At 39.9% G+C, this 24,201-nt stretch overlaps 1 protein-coding gene across 4 annotated transcripts in view; it reads left to right on the top strand.

Moving 5' to 3' along the window:
* Positions 1-24,201, top strand: part of lrp2a (low density lipoprotein receptor-related protein 2a) — a 55,512-nt gene that overhangs the window by 7,063 nt on the left and 24,248 nt on the right. For 3 of the 4 annotated variants that reach the window (XM_008399871.2, XM_008399864.2, XM_008399889.2), the window contains exons 3-35: positions 40-159; positions 462-578; positions 994-1,104; positions 1,205-1,318; positions 1,399-1,515; positions 2,699-2,842; positions 2,944-3,063; positions 3,419-3,547; positions 4,047-4,216; positions 5,793-6,016; positions 6,433-6,639; positions 6,779-6,981; positions 8,480-8,620; positions 8,747-8,950; positions 9,336-9,528; positions 10,134-10,259; positions 11,154-11,284; positions 11,423-11,560; positions 11,668-11,949; positions 12,042-12,281; positions 13,007-13,126; positions 13,435-13,551; positions 14,532-14,912; positions 15,924-15,938; positions 16,207-16,455; positions 17,083-17,294; positions 17,847-18,031; positions 20,024-20,252; positions 20,374-20,551; positions 21,744-21,872; positions 23,130-23,296; positions 23,453-23,596; positions 23,670-23,779. In XM_008399871.2, coding sequence (XP_008398093.1) covers positions 40-159; positions 462-578; positions 994-1,104; positions 1,205-1,318; positions 1,399-1,515; positions 2,699-2,842; positions 2,944-3,063; positions 3,419-3,547; positions 4,047-4,216; positions 5,793-6,016; positions 6,433-6,639; positions 6,779-6,981; positions 8,480-8,620; positions 8,747-8,950; positions 9,336-9,528; positions 10,134-10,259; positions 11,154-11,284; positions 11,423-11,560; positions 11,668-11,949; positions 12,042-12,281; positions 13,007-13,126; positions 13,435-13,551; positions 14,532-14,912; positions 15,924-15,938; positions 16,207-16,455; positions 17,083-17,294; positions 17,847-18,031; positions 20,024-20,252; positions 20,374-20,551; positions 21,744-21,872; positions 23,130-23,296; positions 23,453-23,596; positions 23,670-23,779 — 5,467 coding nt within the window. The remainder of the gene's footprint in view (positions 1-39; positions 160-461; positions 579-993; positions 1,105-1,204; positions 1,319-1,398; positions 1,516-2,698; positions 2,843-2,943; positions 3,064-3,418; positions 3,548-4,046; positions 4,217-5,792; positions 6,017-6,432; positions 6,640-6,778; positions 6,982-8,479; positions 8,621-8,746; positions 8,951-9,335; positions 9,529-10,133; positions 10,260-11,153; positions 11,285-11,422; positions 11,561-11,667; positions 11,950-12,041; positions 12,282-13,006; positions 13,127-13,434; positions 13,552-14,531; positions 14,913-15,923; positions 15,939-16,206; positions 16,456-17,082; positions 17,295-17,846; positions 18,032-20,023; positions 20,253-20,373; positions 20,552-21,743; positions 21,873-23,129; positions 23,297-23,452; positions 23,597-23,669; positions 23,780-24,201) is intronic. The other variant, XM_008399880.2, reaches the window with a different exon arrangement.

The raw sequence follows: 24,201 nt of genomic DNA, 5'->3' as shown, positions 1-24,201 counted from the left end.
TCAGGTGTGGTAACGATACGTCTGTGTGTATTCTGACAGCTCAGGTAACATGCGATGACAGTCATTTCCAGTGTCTGAGTGACGGCGAGTGCATCCCAGACGTATGGGTGTGTGACAATGAGGAAGACTGTGAGGATAGCTCAGATGAGAGACACTGCCGTGAGTACCGTTAAACATTAGCTATAAGTTCAAATCGCATATACATTAATTTATTTTATTAAGATTTTATGTGATAGATCAACACGAAGTAGTACAAAACTTTTGCAGTGAAACGAAAATGATATGTTGTTTAATAAACAAAATCAAGATGAAACAAGTTGGCTTTAAAAGCCTGCCGACTGTGAAAAAAACAGAGTTAAAGGTCTCAGAGGTTCATTAGAGAACATTAGTGAAGAAGACTTCAGTGAACTGAATGTGATTAACCTGTTGCGTTGCTAAATAAGTCTTTGATTGGGTCTCAGCTGGCAGGACATGCACCAGCGGCCAGTTCAGCTGCAGCAACGGGGCGTGCATCCCGGGAGAATACCATTGCGACCACCTGGCTGACTGCTTAGATGGATCTGATGAGAGAAACTGCAGTAAGACTTTGAGATATTTTTTTTCTTCTTCTTCGTTTTATCTTGGGCTCCTGTGGCATTTTAATCAATTTGTTAAGATTAAGAGGCTCGCTGACTGACACAACGGGCCACAATATGCTTCTTGTTGTCAGAGGTTGATTGCAGATTCCTTGGTGGATTAGTCAAGCTGGAGTTCTGCTGCTATGCCATTATTGTGCCGGCATGCTAGTCTCACAGCAAAACTGTGACTGTGGTAATCTCACAATTGCATAAAGAATGCTGTGGCAACTGGTGCTGTTATGGTGGCGCTTCTGATTTTTTAGTCTGTTCTCCTTCCCATTCACAAGGCGTTTCACGTGTTAAGAGCTATAAAGAGCACATTTGTAAGGTTCATTTCAGTGCACAATGCTGGCCTGATGATGGTTTAATCTTACAGATTACCCTCAGTGTACAGAGATGAGGTGTGCCAACGGGGCCTGCTACAACCGGACCCAAAGATGTGACCATTTACTGGACTGCCGTGATGGCTCTGATGAGGCAAACTGCAGTAAGAGATCCACTTCACTAATGAATGCATGCAGTAGAATTTGACTAAAGCATCAGCAGGGAAAGTACTTCTACCATTTCTTGTGTTCTGTTTTTCTTAGCACAGCACTGCAACACAGGGTTCCACCAATGCCATAACGGGCTGTGTGTTCCTCAGCGCTATGTCTGTGATCACGACGACGACTGCGGAGACCGGAGTGATGAGATAAACTGCAGTATGTGCAGCCCTTCCTCTCTTTTTCTACGTTTTTAGCCTGGGTAAATGCACATCAGTGAGTTTTTTTTTTTCCTGCAGCGTATCCTGCTTGCAGAGGAAATTACTTCACTTGTCCCAGCGGCCGCTGCATCCACCAAGTCTGGCTTTGTGACGGAGAGGACGACTGTGAGGACAATGCTGATGAAAAGGGCTGTGGTATGTATACAGTGGCAGGAATTCAGTCCTGGTATATTAAGTTACTTTGTGATTTTGGAGCCAGAAGGCCTGGATATTTAGCAGGTTAAATAGCTCTAAAATAGGCAGGAACTGAAGCCGCGGAAACCTGATTCATCTTTGGTCTCCATGGTTGGTTTGGTTTGTCAAGACGCTATGCCTGCGCTCCTTTAAGTGTGTTATTCAAATGCCTCTTTGTGGCACAAGATTGTGCAGCCCCCCAAAGGGGCTTTTGAATCCCTCCACATGGCTGGGAGGACTGTGTGTTTTTAAAGGAAGGTCTGCAGGAGCCCCCCGTTTGCCCCCACTGCTCCAGTACCCCTGCATCAGTTTAAAGTAACAATGTCTTAGTCACAATTTTCTTTAGGTCAGGATTCCTGTGGAGACAATTTAGCATGCTCTCAATACATGCTACAAAAACAAGCTAATTATAATTTTCTGTAGTTATACAGCAAATCTGAAACTTTCTTTCTATTCTAAGTTTTTTGCATTCCTTTACTTGTCTTAGGAATTAGTTATTAACTATTTTATGATATATATATAATTCTAGATAACAATTTCATAGTTTTGAAAAGTGTAAGAACTCACTAAGTGTTGCATTCATGTATTATACTGATGCATTTCATCCTATTTTTGTGCAAAGAAAGATTATAGTTTTTAAATGATTCCTAACTATTTTAATTACAGTTTCATAGTTATTTTATAGTTATCAGTAATCTTAGCAAGTAAAAGTTAATTTGTTTCTATTTTAGTTTGCAGCTATTTTAGCAGTTGCTATAGATCTAATTATGTTTTTATATTTTTATAGCTATAGTTTTAGGGATTAACAATTAACAATTAGAAGGTTTATTTTTTATTCTTCTTACTTATGTTTTTAGAGTTTTTATGTGCATTTATTGATTTATTTTGGCCTCCACCAAACCACATGGTTGTTTTTCCTCAGATCCTCATACTTAAATTTTTTTTAATTTATTCATATGTTTTGTTTGGCATGGCAGTGCGTACTTAGTTTTATTATTACTAATGTATCTATTATTATTTTTTGCCTGTTTTAATCTTCTGTAAAACCTTTTGCACTACACTTGTCTTTATGCTAAGTGACCCAAAAACACTTTTGGTGTTGATTGATTGATGTGTTAAAAAGTAAAAGATGATTTCATTTTAGATAATGTACCACGGGAGTGTTACCCAGGGGAGTGGCCCTGTCCTTCGTCTGGGCTGTGCATCCCTATGGATAAGGTGTGCGACGGGAATGCTGACTGTCCTGATGGAGAGGATGAAACTAACACCACTGCTGGACACAACTGCAGTTAGTACCTTCACAGTTATTGTCCTTTTCTTCAAATTGCTGGTATGGTCTCAGAGGAAGTGCTGAATCCCCATCCACATTCTGATTTCTCCATTATTCAGGCATCTGGAAGTGTGCTTCTTTGAGCTGTGAGGATCACTGCCACGCGTCCCCTGGTGGAGGAGTGTGTGCCTGTCCTCCTGGCTATATTGTCAACAGCAATGACAGTCGCTCCTGCATAGGTATTTACCCCTTCTTTACTTTTACAGCTAATAATCCAAAGCAGCAGCTACATATTCCAGGTTGCCTCATAGCCTCGCATGTTTTTTTCTGAAGGGAGAAATAAAATTTCTTACAAAAGAGATACAGTTATAGTGGGTTGCAAAAGTATTCTTACCTTTTGAACATTTTCTATATTTAGTTATGTTGCAACCACAAGCTTGTTATATGCTTTTCTACAATTTCAAAGTGTGAAATTTGTGTTCTGCCCCTTTTCTTCCCTTTCTTTTGAGTAAAATCCCTTTTGTTAATTTCTCAGTGTGACCGTCCCTGTTTCTGATCTTGTTTTATTTATTTTTTTATTTCATCACGCTGAAGACTTTGATGACTGCTCCATGTGGGGCGCCTGTGATCAGCTGTGTGAGGACCGGATTGGCTCCCATCGCTGCAGCTGTAGAGAGGGCTACACTTTGGAGCAACATCGATACTGTAGAGCAGACATATCCAGTGAGTGGCACTTTCACGGCTTGTTTTGTATACCCTACATTCAGTTTGGGAGTGTGTTAGCGATCCATCCAAATGAAGTGCTTTGGCATGGTCTGTACTCTAGCTTTTTGGCTTCCTCTGTGTGGAGGGCCTGTTTTTCTTTCTGGTGCATTGTTGCATGTTAAATGTTGCTTTAGTAAGTCTCTTGACTTTGTTACACATAGAGCGTTTTTACACAAACAGTGACCTGTCTGAATTTAGCTCTGGTAAAAGAGGGCTGGAGTGGTGGTGAGCAAAAACCTTTATGTCTCCTTTAGTCTGAGGGAGGAATATCATTTACGAGAGACAATTCCGAAGTTTCAGTGAGAAATGCATAATATTAAACAGAATACAGATTTTTTTGTCGTTGGGGAGCAACCAAAAAAAAAAACAAAAACAATCCAGAGTTGGATTAAAAGATGAAAATCCTAATTTATTCATGCCAACTTTTGTCTTTCTGTGAATCGTTTTCCCACTGCAGCTGGAGTTCCTTCCTTGGTTTTCTCTAATGGCAGAGATCTGGTAATAGGCGACATCCACGGCAACAACCTGCGCACTTTGGTTAATTCACAGAACAGAGGAATTGCTGTGGGAGTGGACTTCCACTATCATCTCGATAGGGTATTCTGGACAGACACCATCCAAAATAAGGTGCTTTTTCTTTTCTGCCTTCTCAGTCATTTTGTTTCCTCACAGGCTTCACATATTGTATTAAATTGGCCAGTTTTTTTTTTTTTGTCTTTGTAAATTCTTGCGTTAGATTGCCAGTAGCCAAATTCTTTTGGTTATCTTTTAAAATATCAGCAATGTTGATACTATAATAATGGAATAGCTAGTGGCCCCATGGCGGCTGGCCCACAATGAAGGGAAACAGAGACGTAACAGAATCCAAGTGCCTTAATCTCGAAACCTGTCTGATAGGCTCGTATGATGTTCGCATACCAAGACCTAATTTTTGTAACTCGATCTTGTCCGAACTAATCATGCTGTATTCATTTTCATTGGTGCCGTCCATTTATAAGCATTCTTTTACAAGCTAAAAGGGCTTTGTTCTGGTCAAGTCTGGGCTTCTTTTTGGTTCAAGCCACTATGGCTTGGCTGAAAGGCTGGGACATGCCTCTCACTGGGCATTTCTGCATAATTGCCACGCCAATGGCAGCATGTCAGATTAAAAGTAGTGAGAGCACAAACAGGGCATGCGAATGCAACCAGAAAGGTTAAACTATCAGGCTATTTCCACATCTTTGGTTTCTCTTTAAGCAGGTCAGTTGAAAATCCTGCTTTTTAGATGTCTGGATCTGGTTTCAAAAAAAAAAGCAGGGCTGCTAAAAGCACTCCCTCTCAGCCAGCTGCATAGTGCCAAGGCTTGCAGACTGAGCAAGCGATTCCATCGCAGTGGGTACAGCAGACGGTTCAGGAGCTGAACACCTCAGTGTTTATGCTAATCCTAGTGAGGTTTTTGTCATTTTCAAATCTGCAATCAGATTTGAAAATGGTTTCTCTTAAAAGTATATATTGCAATCTACATGCTATATGTCTCCCAGTTTCCCTTGTCCATATTTAATATGTAGTTTCACTCATTCTATTCAAAAATTGCAATAATCATTAAGCATGGGCATTAAGCATGGGCTCACAGCATGAAGAGCTCGAGTGAAAACGTTTTAAAGTATCCGAGTAAAAAAGCACAGCAAAACTAAAACTAAAATTGTTGAAAAAAATCTATTTGATATTATAAAAATGAAAATGAAACAGTAATTCATAGTGCCGACAAAACCATGTGCCACTGTGCAGACCTCAATAATAAAAACTGTAGCATTAAGTCATGTATTATTATTATTTTCTTTTGATATAGTACAAATAAAAAGTATACAATAAATACTTGCTAAATTTCATATGAATTTTTAAGTTCTGATTTTACAGAATATTATAGTTTTAGCCGTTCAGCGGCTGACAGGAAGTACACAAACTCCCATAGCCACTTCTTTTTAAAATGTCTGTATCTTGATTAATTGTAACTGACTTATGTTTGCTTTGCATGTGGAGATAGCAGTCACAAACAGTTATTGAATATTCTAGATAATTAATGTGTTATGCTTTTGTTAGAAACCAATGCAAACCCAAAAGTGTAAGTTTATTTGTTCTAGGCTTAAACTTAAGTGATGTTCTGACTAGGAATGGCCACCACCAGACTAATAAGGTTAACTACAATGGCATCCCTTATGTCCAGGTGTTTTCTGTGCAAATGGATGGGTCCAACATGCAGGTGGTGTTAAATGTATCAGTTGACTACCCTGAGAACCTGGCGGTGGACTGGGTGAACAATAAACTGTATGTGGTGGAGGCCAGCGTCAACAGGATCGACATGGTGGACCTGGATGGAAGTAACCGGGTTACACTCATCACTGAAAACCTCGGAAACCCTAGAGGACTGGCGGTGGACCCCACTGTCGGGTGAGCACATGTCCCTTTCTTCATCATTTAATTAATCCCACCATCCCCAGTCCCCACATTCTGCTGTGCTCCATTGGCATGGAATGACGGGGGTGGGTTGTTTGAGATTAACAGATTGCCATAGGGAGATTAGCGAGGAGCAATGTAAGTGATGACCCTCATTGTAATCCTATAGTGTGTAGTTCAAGAGAGAGGGACAGCCAGGTGGCTCCAGAGGAACTGCTTATCTCAAATTATTGCACGGCTCTTTGGTGGGGGCAATGCCACCCACTTAGAGACATATTGTCCTTCTGTGGATGCCTAATTAAAAAAGTGAAGTGCCTCTGATAGTGCCTCCTTAAATCAAGCAGATGTTTGAGGAGTAGACTCTGCATGGGAGTGAACTGAGACCGTAATAAACCTCTTTCATTTTGCAGGTACATGTTTTTCTCAGACTGGGAGGCAGCAAACGGACAGCCAGGTCTTGAGCGGGCCTTCATGGATGGTACCAATCGTTACGGGATTATTGGGAGCAAACTAGGTTGGCCTGCTGGTATCACACTCGACATAGAGGCCAAGCGCATCTATTGGGTTGACAGCCGCTATGATTATATCGAAACTGCAACTTATGACGGTCTGCATAGGTAGTTTATGTTTTTTATTCTTCTTTAACGCTGGATTCTTAAAGCTTTAAGATAAACACGACATTTTAAAAGTTATTTGAGATCCAGGTGTGGTTTTTATTTCTAGTTACTACCTTTTTTTTCATTTTCCTTCTAACAGAAAAACTGTAATCCACGGGGGGACCGTGGTACCGCATCCTTTTGGAATCAGTTTGTTTGAGCACAATGTTTATTTCACGGACTGGACCAGGATGGCCGTGATAAAAGCAAACAAGTTTACGGACAGCAACCCACATGTGATTTACACCACGTCTCACACCCCACATGGAGTAGCAGTGATTCATCAGTTAAAGCAACCACAAGGTAAGCCTGTTACTGGCAGAAATCTTAAACATGATCACCTTGCAGTTCTTGAAAGAGATTTCCTGAAAAGATGTGTGGTTTTCGACACGCCTGGAGGTATTTTATGAGAGATGCTGTGACTTTCAACGTCTTTCTGTTCCTCGAATTCCCAAAGCAAGAGTTGTGTCCAAAATTCACAAAGTCAGCGATCCTGTCTGTGGTTTTCATGGACAGGATTTCAAGTTGAAGTCTTGTAGAGGAGGTTATCCGGTTGAGGGAACCTCATCCTTTCTTTTTGCAGTAGTTATTTGGCTCTGTTGGATGCGGGAGTTTAAGTCTTTATGTATGGATTGTGGTGGTGGCATTGAATAGGAGATGAACGGAAGAGTCAGGGGTTCGTCTGCAGTAATTTGCTTGTTGCTCTGGTCTGCTTTGTATATGTTCTGACTCTCACCTATGGTTAGTAGATTTAGATAATGAGTGAAAGAACAAGATCTGGGATACCAAATAACAAGCTTCCTTGTTATTTAGGGTGATGGATATAGACTTAGAGAAAGGGTGGGGAGTTTGATTGAAACTACTCCTTCATATCGATAGGAGTCAGCTGATGTGGTTCATCAAGATTCTTCTGGATGGATGAATGGATGGATGCCAGTTATATAGACTCAACCTGCCAGGGATGCCCACTGCTGATACAGATTTTAGTGATGCTAAGCCTCAGTGTTATTGAGTGTTGTTTTAGTAAGACATATTAAAATGTCTTACTAGCTTTCTGTGAGAGGTCAGCAATTGTTTGAAAGAAGTCACTGTGAAACAGAGCTTTACTATTTTGAAAAAGAGGACAAAATTATTTAGATTTGACATTTTTATCTATCTTCGGCATCTTGTACTAGCATGGGCAGTCATACTTGCTTTACTCATTGTGAATAACAGTCTGTATGTCTATTCATTACTGAATGTGGAAAATGGTACCCTGAGATTTCCAAAAAGATTGGCAACATTTTCAAATCCAACATGTTTTATGACAGACAGAGGTTGAATGCTCAAACAAAGCAACTTTTGGTAAAACATTAAACCTTTTTGTTATCTGCTGAAGGCCTTTATCACCCTTTCTTTCAGCCTTAATGAACCTCCTCTGGGTTCGTTGTCAGTAAGTATCTGCTGGGTTGTTTTGCTCGTTCATACATTCAACAAAACCTTTCCAACCTTTCGGAAGACAGCTCCTTTTATGTGCCTGAAAAGTTGCACTCAAATGATTAAAACTGCAAAAATATGAAATGGCAAGAAGTGAAAATAGTGAGTTCATGGTGCATTCACTGACTGAAAGAGGACTGGTGTTTATGTAGTTTGTGACCTAGGGGGCCTCTCCATAGCAGGTTTTCTCAGCACATCTGTAGTTTTATTTAACACCTTTTAAAAGTGCCATTTAAATTTTACTGGGAATTTTACAGCAAATTTAAGGAATATATTTTAAAATAAACATGTGTCTCTTATTTTGGATTATCTACCGTTTCTCTAGCGCCAAACCCTTGTAGTTTGGGCAGAGGTGGATGTGAGCAGATTTGCGTTCTCAGTCACAGGAGCGACAATGGAGGCCTTGGTTATCGCTGCAAATGTCGCATTGGTTATGACCTTCATGCTGATGGCAAACGCTGTTTGGGTAAGTGAAGATTTCTTTCAATTCTTTTTCTTAAACTACCTTTTTTTTTCTTTTTAAACAAAGCTCACTCTCTTTGGCATAAATATCTGTTTTGGCTCATGGATTCTTCTATCGTCTTTCTCACAGCTGTGAGGCAGTTTCTGCTTTTCTCCAGCCAGCTGGCTGTGAGAGGAATCCCCTTTAACCTCTCCTCCCAGGAGGACATCATCCTGCCCGTCACCGGATCGCCCTCCTACTTTGTCGGAGTGGATTTTAGCGCTGAAGATGATGCTATCTTTTTCTCTGACACGGCAAAAGATATTATTTACAAACAGAAGGTGGATGGAACAGGTGAAAATCATTTTTGCCTCTCTTAAACTAACATTACAATACAATGGAGTATAAACTTTCAGCATATACTGTAATTTTGCTGCCATTGTTGTACCATGCCGTTTCCTCAGATATTTTGGAAGTTAAGGGAGTATCACGATGAGGACAGATAGAAAAGGAATCATCTTTCATTCTCCCAAAGTGCAGAAACAGCCAACTATGGTTGATGTGCATGGATTCAAGAACAGAAACACCCCTGCTCTGATCATCTGTTGTTCTAAGAGTTGCTCTAGTTTCTTCTGTCTGACCCCTGAGAGGAAAATGCAAGCTGACAGCCTATTTATTTAAATGTGTTCCTCTTTCATCTCTGAGTAAAACAGTCCTCTGACTGCTTTGATCTGCGCAGGCAGGGAGATACTGGCAGCCAACAGAGTGGAGGGAGTGGAGGATCTGGCTTACGACTGGATTTCCAAAAACCTCTACTGGACGGACCCTCGATACAGGAGCATATCCGTCATGAGGCTCGCAGATAAGTCCAGGAGGGCCATTATTCAGAACCTGAACAACCCCAGGGCCATCGTGGTGCATCCTCTGATTGGGTAAAGCAAAACAATCTCCAGAACGTTTTCTGAAATGTTGGTAATGAGGTCCCAGAAGCATACATGTGTGTTACATAACTGTGTAATGATGTTGTAATGCTGAGTTCACCTGAAGAACTACGCAAAAAAACCCCTGCATTTTAATAAATTGTTTAGATTCAATTTAGGTCTTGATCCTGTCATTTTCTGCTTGGGTAGTTATGAGCTTGAATATTATCTAGTCAGCTTACATCGGCTGATTGATCTGCATTTGTTACACAATGCCTATGGGTGTGTACAAAATCAGCATTTTATGCTACGTTACACACTGTAATAGCTGTTCACCCTTTCATTAACATAATATACTACTTATCTGCTAATAAAATAAAATATTACCTAGAACAAGCAATTATTTCCTATAGTCTTAAAGCCATTAGACCTTAGAGATTAGCTCTGTATGAAGGCCAGTATTGAAGTTAAAAATGAGAAGTTGGCTTAAATGTGAAAGCTCCACATTGCAGACGTGTTGAAGACAAACTTTAAATTAATATTAGTATTCAGATTTTTTTTTAAATTAAATGTTGAAATGAGACTTTTTACTAATTCTCTTTTTTCTCTTTTACCAGGTATATTTTTTGGACTGATTGGTACCGTCCTGCAAAGATTATGAGGGCTTGGGGTGACGGGTCACATGCTGTGTCTATTGTAAACACTACCCTGGGCTGGCCAAATGGATTAGCAATTGACTGGAGGTGAGCCAAATGTTTTATGTCCAAGTATCCAGGACAACTGCATCACAAAACAGTTATAACATTTTTTCATTTGGATAAAAGAAAATACTGTTTTTAGATATGCACAGAAAAGGTAACAGTCCCAGTCGTGCTGCTAGTTTCTGGTGCTTCCAAACATCATCTGAGTTTATCATTATTATCACATAATCACAACTTATTTTCCCCTACAGTACCAACAAACAATACTCATAAGTCTCCATTTTCTAAATATAACGTTATACAGCAATTTATTATGGCCAAGTTATTTATAAAAGTGTGCACAGGGCACACACTGTACGCGAGACAGAACGTTGTTGTTGCAAAACTCTGTAGTTTGAAAGAGTATTTCTAATATTTCTGAATAAAACAAGGTAATTATACAGTTAACAATATAAGCTCTTCTTAGCATCTCATATCTTATATTACTGACACATTTAGCCTAACTAAATGCATAGTTCCTGTTGAACCTTACCTGAACTGAAAGTCTGGCAAAACTGGATTTGTCTTAACTCCATGCCTGAATGAACATCTGATGCTTCAGTAAAAAAAATACAGATTCTTCTCTAGTTTTTCCAGTTGACAGCTGCTAAGTTTAAATTTTCTTTCTGCAGTTAGAGCTGCCGCTCTGAAGAGGGTTTTATAGGTTTTTCACTGATTAGAAAAGGTTGGATGTTCGAATCTGGAAGGTCATCCAAAGATACAGACACGGTCAAATGTGACATTAGTCGATTCTTGTTATCAGCTGCCTTTTTTTCTGTGTATCTCTAATTGTTTTAATTAGAAATAATTTCAAATTAGCATCCCTCCTCCTATGGTACTTATTTCTTAAAAATAATTTATAATACTTTATGCCTCTCTGTTTTGATCACTGCTCAGCTCAATGCGTCTGTATTGGGTGGATGCCTTCTTCGACAAGATTGAGCACAGCAACTTTAATGGACAAAACAGGCTTTCCTTGGACCGCATAACCCAGATCTCACATCCTTTTGGCCTTACCATTTTCGAAGGCAAGTTGTTTACATCTCATGAGCTTGAATATTTTTTTCTTTTAACTTTTATCATAATCACATCAAAGAAGTAATTGCATTTTGCAGGAGGCGATGAAAGATACTGTAGCATATTTCACGCTCTGCTGCTCCTTTCAGGCTTTGCGTATTTCACTGACTGGCGCCTGGGTGGCATTGTCCGTGTGCGCAAGACCGATGGCGGGCAGATGGTAGTTATTAGGAGAGGAATCAGCCACATCATGCATGTCAAGTCTTTCAACTCCAACTCTCAGATCGGTCAGTAGATTCATTTTCTGTTCCTCTCACTTTCTCGTTCATGCGTGACTTCACCTCGCTCTCATCAGTCATATTCCTGGTAATTACCCCCGACTCTCCCTTCGCAGGTGCTAACCTCTGCAACAGGCAGGCAAATCCTAACGGAGACTGCAGCCACTTCTGCTTCCCAGCGCCGGACTCTCAGAGAGTGTGCGGCTGCCCGTACGGCATGAAGCTGTCACCAAATCAGCAGACGTGTGTCGAGGACCCCTCCAACGAGCCCCCAACAATGCAGTGCGGAGCCAACTCCTTCTCCTGTGGCAACGGCAAATGTGTCCCAAGCACCTACAGATGCGACGGTGTTGACGATTGCCATGACAACACCGACGAGCTCCATTGTGGAATAAACAGTAATCTGACTTATTTAAATCTTTTCCATGTAATTTTTTGGGTTTGTGTTGGTAAAGTTCATTAAAAAAACAGCTTATTTTTTGACTTCTAGACACTACTTGTTCCCCCTTGGCCTTCACCTGTGCGAGTCAGCGCTGCGTGCCAGCAGGGTGGCGCTGCGACGGGCACAATGATTGCTTTGATAACAGCGACGAGATCAACTGCCCCACACGGGTGCCAGGAACTTGCCCCGCCAATCAGTTCACATGCGCCAACCACCGATGCGTCCCGCACACGTGGCGCTGCGACACAGATAACGACTGCGGAGACGGGTCCGATGAAGCAGACTGCTGTACGTATCTATAAAAGCCCCCCATCACAGTTATTGCCACCCCCTGTTAAACGTGTAGAAACACTCGCTGTAAATTAATAGAAGAAAATAGAAGAAAATTCCAACGGTTCTTGAAATACAGTTTAGAAAAATATATGATAATCATTGGCATCATAAAAGTTTCTACAACAAAATGTAACTGAAACATCTTTAATTGTTAGCTAAATTAAGTTTTAATAAGTAATTCACACTTCCCTGTTAAACATCCATCCATCCATTTTCTTTACACCCTTGTCCCTTTGTGGGGTCGGGAGGAGTGCTGGTGCCTATCTCCAGCTTCTGGGGAAAACAGATAAAACCAAATGTGTACATGTATTGTATAATTTTTTCCCATTACAATCCAACATTAAAATAGATTAAGCTTTTCTTGTTCTGTGTCATTTAGGATGACTGAATGTATCTATTTTTTTTACAACATACTAAAATAATGAAAGATTTTTAAAGAGATTTTTCAATTTCTGAAAAAGTTCCCATACACTGATATTACTATAGATTTAATGGTTTTGGGTAAAATCAGATTATGGGATTATGTTTTTGTAGGACTCTGATAAATTAATTAATCTTTGAGTTTAATTGGAGGCATGCCTGTGGATTTGAAAACCTCAAATACTCTCTTTCCTTGTGTTATGTCACAAACAAATTTAAAGAAAGGGCTAATATTTGTATTTTACAATTATGTTATCCAGATCTGGGCAGTACGTGCCACCCAGGACAGTTCCAGTGTCCTGACCACCGATGCATAGACCCCAACTACGTCTGTGACGGAGACAGAGACTGTGTGGACGGAGCAGATGAGCAGGGATGCAGTGAGTAGTTGCTGATCTTGTGTTGCAATTATGCAAAGCATATAATATTTCCCATTTTCAACTATATATTTAAGCAGGTTTAATTTTAATTGACTCAAATCTATAAACCCATTAAAGGACATTCTCCCTAACGCTTATTCTAATGAATGAAAGCTTTGAATTCATTTATAAAATCAGAAACACATTTGCAGAATAAATTGTTAAAGATCAGTCCCTTTGTACAGTTCAGCATCTACTTTTTAGGCTCTTTAAATTGTATTGCATAACAAGAGGTATATTAATTATCAGCACTGTTATGGATTTTTCAGTCTACAACTGCACTGTGAGTGAGTTCAAGTGTGGCAGCGGCCACCAGTGCATCAACTCCTTCTACCGCTGCGATGGCGTCTTCGATTGTAGCGATCGCTCTGATGAGCAAAACTGTCGTAAGTGTTTTTGATTCTCCTAGCGGTCATAAATTATCTTGCTGAGTTATTGCTCAGTATTATAAGAACATTTATAAGAATGTCCTGATCAGTTTTTTTGATCACAGATATTGATCCCTGTCATTCAAAGGTAGACTGATGAAGAACCCACAGGGCAATGCTTAATCAAGTCAAAGCTAATAAGGATGTAATGGGATATTCCTCTAACCTCATGAGCATTAAGTGATGCTCCTTCGTGTTGTGATTGTGAAGTTTTAATATGGAGCCAAACGTTAACATGTTTAATCTTTATTTTGATATAACTCAATAACTCATTTTTCTGTGCAGTTCCAGTTAATCATGTGCACTCAAAACTTACTCAAAAAGATGCTCTCTTCCTTCATTAAGTTGGTATTTTTGGTTAAAAGACTTCAAATTGAATGAAAAATGTTTACATTGTGTTTTCTGCTGGAGGACATCTGAGCAGTTAAGAGTTGATTAGATCAAATAAACTCAAGAGACAATTTGCTTTGCAGACAGCAAAAACAACTGCAGATGAATACATAAAAAAAAAACAATAATAGTACACCACAACATCTACGTAGCACATAGTACTACCATATACCACCACCGTTTGTTTGGTTCTTGCATGACTCTTTAGGTTGACACTAATGGGGATGAACGTCATTATCTCTTTTAATATGAACGTTATTATAAAAGGTGAAAAATCCTTAGTTTGTAATGGGAAAACTCTGACTCTGACTCAAAAAGATGTTGTAAATGGTTTTAAAAATTCTGCTTGCTGGTGATGCAGTTGACACAAACACAGCCAGTGAGCCAACCTCAGGTAAAAGAGTTGACGTTTTGTCCAGGAACTCCAGTACAGATCATTTTAAAAGCCATGACCTGGACATCCAGCCAAAAGTTGACATCCATGTTGGACATCTCACTGTCAAACAATTTTGACCCATGTCTTTGCGGCGTGTCCCAATTTGTTTTAGCTACCAGGCCCCCGGGGATGTGCCATCATGACAATGAGTTTCAGTGTCAGTCAGATGGGAGCTGTATCCCGTCATCATGGGAATGTGATGGACATCCAGACTGTCAGGACGGCAGCGATGAACACCACGCCTGTCCTCCCCGGACCTGCCCATCTTCTCTCTTCCGCTGTGACAATGGAAACTGCGTCTTACGCAGTTGGATTTGTGACGGAGACAACGACTGCAGAGACATGAGCGATGAAAGAGATTGTCCCACGCCGCCTTTCCGGTGTCCAAGCTGGCAGTGGCAGTGTCCTGGTCACAGTGTTTGTATCAATCTCACCACAGTGTGTGACAACACACCCAACTGTCCCAACGGCGCTGATGAGTCTCCGCTTTGCAGTAAGTTGTATCCTCAGCTTTTTTCACCTTACACACAACAATGATTTCCACCCCCTTCCCATGTATCATGACATCTCATAAGCTGTACATAGCATTAGTAGTCGTGTGAAAATGTAACATTTTAGAACTAACGTGTTAAATGAAAATATAAAAATCATACAAAGAACTTCCAAAAGATTCACCTCTGATTTTGTTAGAGTTTTACTAATTTTGTAGAAATCTGGCTGTGTGTCAACTTGTTTGTGCTTAGTTATGGCACACTCACTAACTGGACAGTATTTTAGTTTTGACCAATAAACCATTATTTCTGGGTGCATTTTCAATATTGATTTCTTTTACAATTAGACTTTTTTTTTGGTTCAAGGTAAACCTTTTGTTGTTGATCTCATTTTGTTACTCTTGTTTCAGTTTGAGAACAGCACCAAAGTCTTGTTTAAAGAAAACATTGAATTATTTTATTTCTGCAGAGCGAATCTAATTAATTCTATATATGCTAAAGCGACCATTTGTCTGTCCAGCCCAGTTAAACCTAATCGGATCCTCTCTTTCAGCAATAACTTGAAGCAATTTTAAAACATGTGATCGCCTGAGCTCATGTCATACAGTATTTAATCACAAGAATAATTGCTTCATTATTGAAGAATGACATAAAATACAATTCATATTCTTTCTATGTTTTTATGCTCATTTGACACAGTTCATTGACTGAAGATGTTTCTTGTACATTAAGAAATAATTGTTTTGTTTTTCCAGTAACACTCATCCATTTAATGACAAACACAATAACAACCTACTTCAAGCTGATTTTGTTTAATTTGACACTTTTCTAATTGTTGTAATATTTTAAAAGCAGCTGCTTCATATCACAGAAAAATCGTGTTCAAAGTCACTTGCTAATGTTTGTGTTCTTGTGTTTGAATCAAGCATGTCTGATTTGTCCTGCACTGACCTGAAAATTATCTGTGATTTCCCCCCCCCCCCACCTCCTCTTGCCTCTCTTCCAACTTTCAGATGAACCTTTACCAGGTAGGAAGAAACTCTCAATCATTGGTAGAAATGCTGCCAGTAGCTATGATTCGTTTTTAACAGATGCAATGTCATTGGTCATCGATTATGTCGCAAATTTCCAACAATCACCATTTGTAACCTAGCTTTGGCCCAGGACAGCAATTCTAAGGATGTGCCGTAGCATTTTGCTTTGTTAATGTTTTTCCTCCATCATTAACACAGCATGTACTGAAAAGTCATAATTTTTAAGACGGTCTCTTCTTAATAGTCCCTTTCTTGCTTTTAGACCAAGAGAGCTGTTCTGACAACAACGCTGGCTGCACTCATGGTTGCATACAGGGGCCTTTTGGGGCCCAGTGCACGTGCCCTGTTGGTTATCAGCTCAGCAACGACTCCAAAACGTGTGAGGATATAGACGAGTGTAATCCCCCAGGACTGTGCAGCCAGCACTGCTTTAACGAGAGAGGCTCGTTTCGCTGCCACTGCCAGGACGGTTACACGCTTGAAGCAGACCAACGGACCTGCAAGGCTTCAGGTGAGGGGAGAAATGTCTCCAGCCTTTGGAGTGTAGTTTCTTCATCCCTTAAGATTTAAATAACTTGAATAATTTCATTATGAAAGGAAATATATCGGCTCTGCTGTGATACATGTTTTCGCCAATCAGACATGTATCTGATTTCTCCACTCGTCCAGCTGAGGGGGGGGGATAAGTGGAACTTGGCCCGTAGGCCTCCAGACAGACACACTGTCTTTCTTCTTTCTTGTGTTTCTTTGCTGCTCTGATTTCAAAAGATAAGGCAAATAACATATATGTCAGTCACTGGCCATCGCCGCAGTAATTAGGACATAATCACAAACAAAGGGCTGTTTATAAGGGGAGCGTGCCTGACATGAACTCCTCTTCCTTCACAGATAACTGACTGAAAGCTTTTGCAATACAATAGGACATTATTTGGACAAAAGTGCATTCCCAAAGGACAGACATTTGAGTAGGGTCTAGTTAAGAGTTTTCTTGTGTGTCTGCTGTCAACACTCACACACACAGCCTTGTTTTTAAGCACTACCGGGGACTCAAGACAAGACGCACACAAACTGATAAGTGTTTTTATTAGAAATAAACATACCAAGTAACTGGGTTCAGTTGTGTTTTTTTTTTTTCTAGATTCTCGTCAAGCCTTTCTACTTGTGGCCAGTCGAAATCAGATTATCCAAGATGAAATAAGCGCTCAACCGAATGTGATCCGGTCACTGATTCGAGACGGACGCAACATCGTGGCTATAGATTTTGACTCTGTGTTGGACTGTGTGTACTGGTCCGATACCAGCCAGGACCGGATCTGGAGTTCTCACATAAATGGCAGTGAGAGAACTGTGGTAAGTCACAGGGAAAAATTAAACATACATTAAAGTCTGGAAAACGATGGATTTTGATTTCGAAATGATGTTCCACGTCTGGATAAATGTGGAAAAACAAGCATAAAAGATTCCCTGTTCTCTTCTTTAACTGTATTATTCCTTCTCTTCTTCATTTTTTGTATCCTTATTTACCTCATTACTGTTGTATCTTTCCTGTCTTCCTCCCTTGTACCTTTTCTACCTCCACCTCTCTCTCCTTGTGGACTTTCTTCTATTCTTCTTTCCATTCTTTCCATTTCTCCTTTCTTTCTCCCTTATGTCCATCCTTCCTTCCTCTTCTCTTCATTTCCTTTCCCTTCTTCCTCAATTCCTTTTTTCTGTTTTTTGCTTCCATCTTTAAAGTCTCCACAGTAGAAATATTTATTGTATTGACATTAACAGCTTTACAAAAGTATTAAAGAGTTAAATAAAAAGTAAAAGTAAAACCCTTTCAGTCGGTTATCTTAGAATCTTAGGCTATCTTTTCTTAGAAATAAGTTAATTTAATTTAAGATTATATCTTGTGTACAGATATTTGACAGTGGAGTGACTGTGACAGAGAGCCTTGCTGTGGACTGGGTGGGCAGGAATTTATACTGGACCGACTACGTCCTGGAGACAATTGAGGTGTCTAAACTGGACGGCACACACCGGACCGTCTTAGTTAGTGAAAATGTCACCAACCCTCGAGGTCTGGTGGTGGATCCCAGAGACAGGTCAGAAACACGTATTTTGCCCTTTTTTAAGCATTTTCACATTTTGTCACACCACCAACACAGACATCACACACAACATATTTGTGAAGTGGAAGGAAATCAAAAATTAGGCTTAGAAAAAGTTAGGCTAACAAAAATGGGATTTGAATTTGTCCACAGGTGGAGTCTTCACATCTTTTACATTTTTGCCCAATCTTCTTTACAAAGTAGTTTAAGTTCAGAGAAATAGGATGGAGAACACCAGTTCCTAATTCTTGATACAGATTTTCAATTTGTTTTTGGTCTGGGCTTTGACTGGACCTTTTTTAAGTTGTAAACACGCTTCAATAAGAACTATTCTTCCTGATTCAGGTTATTCCACCAAAATATTGATTTCCAAACTCTTCCTGAGTGAAAACATTAGGATTATTGTTTCTAAATGAATATGAACTTGTTTTCTTTGCATTATTTGAGATCTGAAAGCATTGCATCTTTTTTTGTTAATTTGACCACATTTCTCATTTTCTGCAAATAAATTAAAATTTTTTTGCTTGGGATTTCAGAGACATGCTGTTAGTAGTTCAAAGAATAAAATAACAATGTTCCTTTTACTCAAACATATACCTATAAAGAGTAAAATCAGAGAAACTGATTATTTTGCAGTGGTCTCTTAATTTTCCAGAGCTGTATAACAGGTGTGTCAGAGTAAACAAGGTAAATAGGTATTCATTTACTTTTCATTTGTAAAAGAGTTTTATTTTATTTGTGAAACAAATTTGAAGCTGTGCATCATTTTCCTTTTACTTCACAGTTATGTTAGTGTTGATCCATCACATAAGACCCCATCCAAATATTGTTGAATTTTATGGTTGTGACATGAAAAAATGTGCTAAGCTGCCAAGATTAGATTTAACTGAACTGATTACGGTAGTTTCCGAACGGTAACTGTAACAGTAAAAGTGCTGATCCTTCGTGTTGCTACTAGCACGTGCTAAATCAGTGGTCAACATTTTTATTACCGCGGACCGTCAAGACGTGGACATTTTGTTGCGGCCCGGGGGGAAGAGAGGGAGGGGGAATGAACAGTCAGATAAGGCTTCTGCATGTTGGTGTTCCCACTAAATACTGAATATGCCCTATTTGGGTTGTCTTGGCCCTTTAATCGCAGCCTGTTGGTTTTTCCCTGACTGGGAACGAGAATACAACCTGCTGAATGTGACAGGTAGCCAATCAAAAAGCGCGGTGACGTAAGAACAGAGGGGAATCCCAAGCAGCTGACATATCGCACAACTGAGTCCCGTGGATATCGGAGATGATATGTGGAAATGTTTATTATTAGATCTAAAAGGTCATTATTATGTTTATTCAGTTAAAAATGTTAACTATGAAAAAACATATTCACCTCCAAATCATTGTGCAGCAAATAGAGCGGCTGCTCCCGTCGTCTTTTATCCACCGCCTTTTCTTTTTGTTACATCTTTTATCTCTTAAAATGACTCCACAAACTATCACTATTGCTTCTACATCGTCATCCGTGTTTGGTTWTTCTAAATTCCCGCTATGTTGGGGGTTTTACTGGATTATCCTCTKGAATCGGGATGTTCGTKACTGGAATCGGTTCGTGTTGCTCCTGCCTTGGACACACGAACCGATCGACCCTGTTGGACTTTTATCAGCTCTGGTCACAGAGGTTTGGAGAATCGGCTGACAATTCTTAAATCTTTCCGTCAATGTTGGCGGAGGTAACCAGACTTTCAATGATTCACTTCCTGCTAAAGAGCCCCCTGGTGGTTGAAGAAAAATCCACATATAAACGGCTTATAGTCCAGAAAATACAAATGAAAAAAAAAATCTGAATATTCTCAGCCCCCCGACCCCCTGAACTATCAATAGTTCAGAGGGCCGGACCAAATGTGGAGGCGGGCCGGATCCGGCCCGCGGGCCGTAGTTTGGGGACCCCTGCTTTACAGCATAGAAAGAGTCGGCAGTAAAAAGATTGTCTCTGTTTTGCAGCGCTCACCTGATGTTTTGGACTGACTGGGGAAGGAACCCCCGCATTGAGAGGGCAAGCATGGATGGGAAACTCAGGACAGTCATCATAAACAGCAAACTGTACTGGCCCAATGGTTTAACCATCGACTATCCAAATAATTTGCTGTACTTTGCTGATGCCTATTTGGACTTCATTGATTACTGCGACTACAATGGCAACAACAGAAAACAAGTCCTTGCCAGCGACTTGGTAAGTGTATGAGGTCGTAGTCTTTCTCTCAAGAGGAGCATGTGCAGAATACACTGAGCATACCTTTGAATAGCATGTGTAAGACACCTTTTTTTTTTCTTCTGCTGCTCTCTATGAAAAGGTACTGCAACATCCCCACGCAATTACCATTTTTGAGGATTTTGTCTATTGGACCGACAGATACATCAACCGAGTGATGCGAGCTCATAAGTGGCATGGGGAGAACCAGACAGTGATGCTGTTCAACCTCCCTCAGCCAATGGGCCTAGTGGCAGTGCATCCAACCAGGCAACCGGCAGGTATGGCAACAGTATCCAACATGCTGCTTAACCCAGATGTGCTCTTTCCTTATGATGTCATCTGTTTTGAGTATTGCACCAACTCAGCATGATGCTGCCACAATTGCACTTCACAGACGTGAATTAGCCTCACTAACGTCCCTCTTTCTCTTCCAAATGTAACAGAGCGGATTTTTGTTTTATCACACAAAAGAACATCTCTCCAAAATGTAAAGTTCACGTGTTCATTTGCAAAGTGCAATTTAGTTTAGAGTAATAGCTTCTTATTTGCTCAATGGTTTTTCAGTCCATGTCAGTACAACTCATCTCAGGTGAAAACATTTTCATCTCTGGGACACAGAACTGGTCCTAGAGATGGCTGAATGTTGCTAGGATACACATATCCAGCTTCAGGTAATTGTATCTACCTAACTAGACATGTGGATGCCAACAATTAAGATCCTGATCTCTTGTTGGTGTGCCTCTGTATAACTCATATGGTGTTTATTAACCTATCAGAGTCTTGTCAAAAATTGATGGAAAATAAAATATTTGATGGTTAAAAGGATAAATAACTTCAAATTTTAATTTTGTTGTATGAGCTTTGGTTTTGGATAGTTTTTTTTGTCCTTTTATGTTTCTGTTGTGATTTATACTTAAAGTTATACGTTTTGATTTTTTTATGTATTGTAGTGTTTTATGAAAGTGCAATTTAGTTTGATGTGTAGGACAGGCATAGCTATAAATCTTGTGCTCCCATCTTTAGCTTTTCAGTAAAGTTGTTTGAACTGATGCTGTTTTTTGAAGTGTAGATAAATTATTTGATGAAATCTATCAAATCCGAATCTTACAAAGCTGTAAGATTTGGGCTTTCCCAAATTGCTTAAGTGGCAAAGTGATCCTGAATGCAATCTTTTGAATTAAAAATATGTCTTAATTATTTACTTCCTCTAATTATTGGCAAGTATAAATACTTGAAGTACTATTTGTAGGCAGTTCTCATGTAAAACAGGATTTAGATTAATCTTAAATTTAATATCAGACAGTGGGCAAGAAAAGGATTTTGTGTGGCTTTTTTTAAGTAGAGTATGTAAATGTCTGCTTTTGACTGCATCTGCTTTGCATTAATGTTTGCTGTGGCTACATTTCAGCTGTAACTAATATGTCCTATAACTCGCGAGATCCAGCTAAGATGACTCTCTTCAATTTGTAGGGATAAATCACTGCTTGGGGAGCGCCTGCACTCATATCTGCCTACTCTCTGCTGTGGGACCAAGATACTATTCATGCGCCTGCCCCTCCGGCTGGACTCTGGCGGCTGACCAGTTCACCTGTGCCAGAGGTATGCAGGCTGCCAACAGGAGGGAAACACTCATCACTTAAATTGATAAAAAAAAGGAAGCGTGGTCAAATGTTGCTGATAAGTTGAAATAGTCATCAAGTATTCATCTCAGCAGTGATTACTTTCATGAGAAAGAAAAAAAACTCTTACTCCCAATTTGATTCTTGCATGCTTTCTGTACATAGAGATGTCTTAGTGTTTGTAAGAGCAGAAATCTTTTTTAAACAGCATATCTGTAGCATAGATTGAATCAGGTACCTGTCAACAGCCTCCTATTTAGACTTTCTTGTAACCTGCTGCTCGGGTTATAAATATTGAGACTCATATGACCATGTCTTTCATGGAAACAAGAGGACAAGGGACCTTTAATGCAAGGTCTAAGGAGTCCACCTTAGGTCAGCAGCTTGACTCATCTCAGGTTTCAGCCCCTACAAACCAAGCAGACGGCAATCTCTCCCTGAAGCCAATGATTATCCAAGAATGAAAATGCCCTACAACTATTCTTTGACTCTAATCTCTGATGACAAAGCAAATCAGATTGTGGAACCGGCTTTCACCAGTCAATCCTCTTTATAGATAAAGGTCCTCCAGCTTTAGTTCCCTAATTTGCACCAAATATTTACGTAGGAAGCAACTGAACACCTATGCCTAATTTTACTAAAGGATCTGTTTACAAATTTTTTATTTTTTTTGTTTATTTCTTTTTGCACTTAAATTGTGTTCTTGTTTGTGAATAAAGTTGCATCTTTATAAATTTTATTTCTGGCTGAAATGTTTGAGTCATTTTTTTGTTATAGTTTTTCAACAAAATCCCTTTGTTTTAGTTTTAGTTGACATCTATAGTCATTTTAGTTTTAATCTAAATTTTAAATTCAGCAGACTTTGAGAAAGTGTAGATGCCACATCACATTAGACCTGTTTTACCTGAACAATGAATATAAATACTTGCAGTTTTTCTGTGACTACGTTGGTGCTTGATATTTCAGTTTATTTAATTCATTCTGCCCAAAACAATAAATTTTGTTGACGTTTTCTTGCCTTTCCACATGATTTATATCAGATTTGAAAGGAATGCATCTCCCTCTAACATTTTTGTATTTTTTCTATCAGTTTGTAAGAATATCAGTCATTTTATTGTAAATCTGGTCTCTTGGGGAGAGCTTTAATGTAGTTTTTATCTTGTTTTCTTCAGGAAAAAAAGATTGTGGTGACAAATTTTTGTTGACAGAATTAACACTAGTTTTTATTTTCCGCTAGTTGAGGATCCCTTTCTGGTGGTTGTGAGAGACAGCATCATCTACGGTATTCCACTAAACCCAGAGGACAAGAGCAATGATGCAATGGTTCCAGTTGCTGGTCTTCACAACGGCTACGATGTTGACTTCGATAACAAGGAACAGACTATCTACTGGGTGGAACACCCTGTGAGTCCATCTCAATCAACACAACAGACTGACAAACAAACCACAGCTTTTTTTGTTCATTTGCTCAAAACATGTGGAGCTAGTTCTAGCCTGATCCAAACAAGCCATTAATGTTAAGCGGTTGGTGAGGTTAATATGTCTAATTTTGTCCAAAAGGGAGAGATCCACAGGGTGAAGTCAGATGGTACAAACAGGACGGAGTTTGCCCCCGCAGCCATTCTCGGCTCTCCTGTTGGCCTGGCCCTGGACTGGATCACGGAGAATCTGTACTACACCAACCCAGCTACACAATCTATCGAGGTGAGATTAACGCATTTGGTCGTTCATTCATTTGTTTATCTGTCTGCTTACTTCTTTGTTTTGGCTTGGCCAGGTTTTAAAGTTGAGAGGAGACATACAGTACAGGAAAACTATAATCACAAACAACGGCTCTCCGACCGGCGCTGGCAGTCCTGTTGGCATCGCTGTGGATCCGGCACGTGGGTAAGCCCCATTTAACACCGTCCTGGCACCGCCGCTCAAATCCACTGCTGCTGAGCCCTGACAACATCCATCTGGTTGGCTTCAGGAGAGATCTTAACAAGACTTGCTGCCATCTAAAACCCCACAAGCTTATGGTCAAGAAACAAGAGCTTTTCTTTCTCATTGTGGGTTCAATAACCGGAGGGAAATAATTTTTCTTTAAAACTAAACATGTCACAAATCCAGTTATGCAGATATGATAAAGTAAAAACAACTCAGTGTCACAGTACCGCAGCATTAACACACTACACCAGTGGTCCCCAAACTACGGCCCGCGAGCCGGATCTAGCCCGCCTCCACATTTGGTCCGGCCCCCTGAACAAWACCAGAGAGCATTCAGATTTTTTTTCATAKACCGTATTTTCCGGACTATAAGCCGCTTA

This window comes from Poecilia reticulata, linkage group LG2 (genome assembly GCF_000633615.1).
Source record: "Poecilia reticulata strain Guanapo linkage group LG2, Guppy_female_1.0+MT, whole genome shotgun sequence".
In the NCBI taxonomy this organism is placed as follows: domain Eukaryota; kingdom Metazoa; phylum Chordata; class Actinopteri; order Cyprinodontiformes; family Poeciliidae; genus Poecilia; species Poecilia reticulata.
The sequence above is the reverse complement of the archived record's forward strand: the minus strand, read 5'-3'. Positions and strand labels throughout refer to the sequence as shown.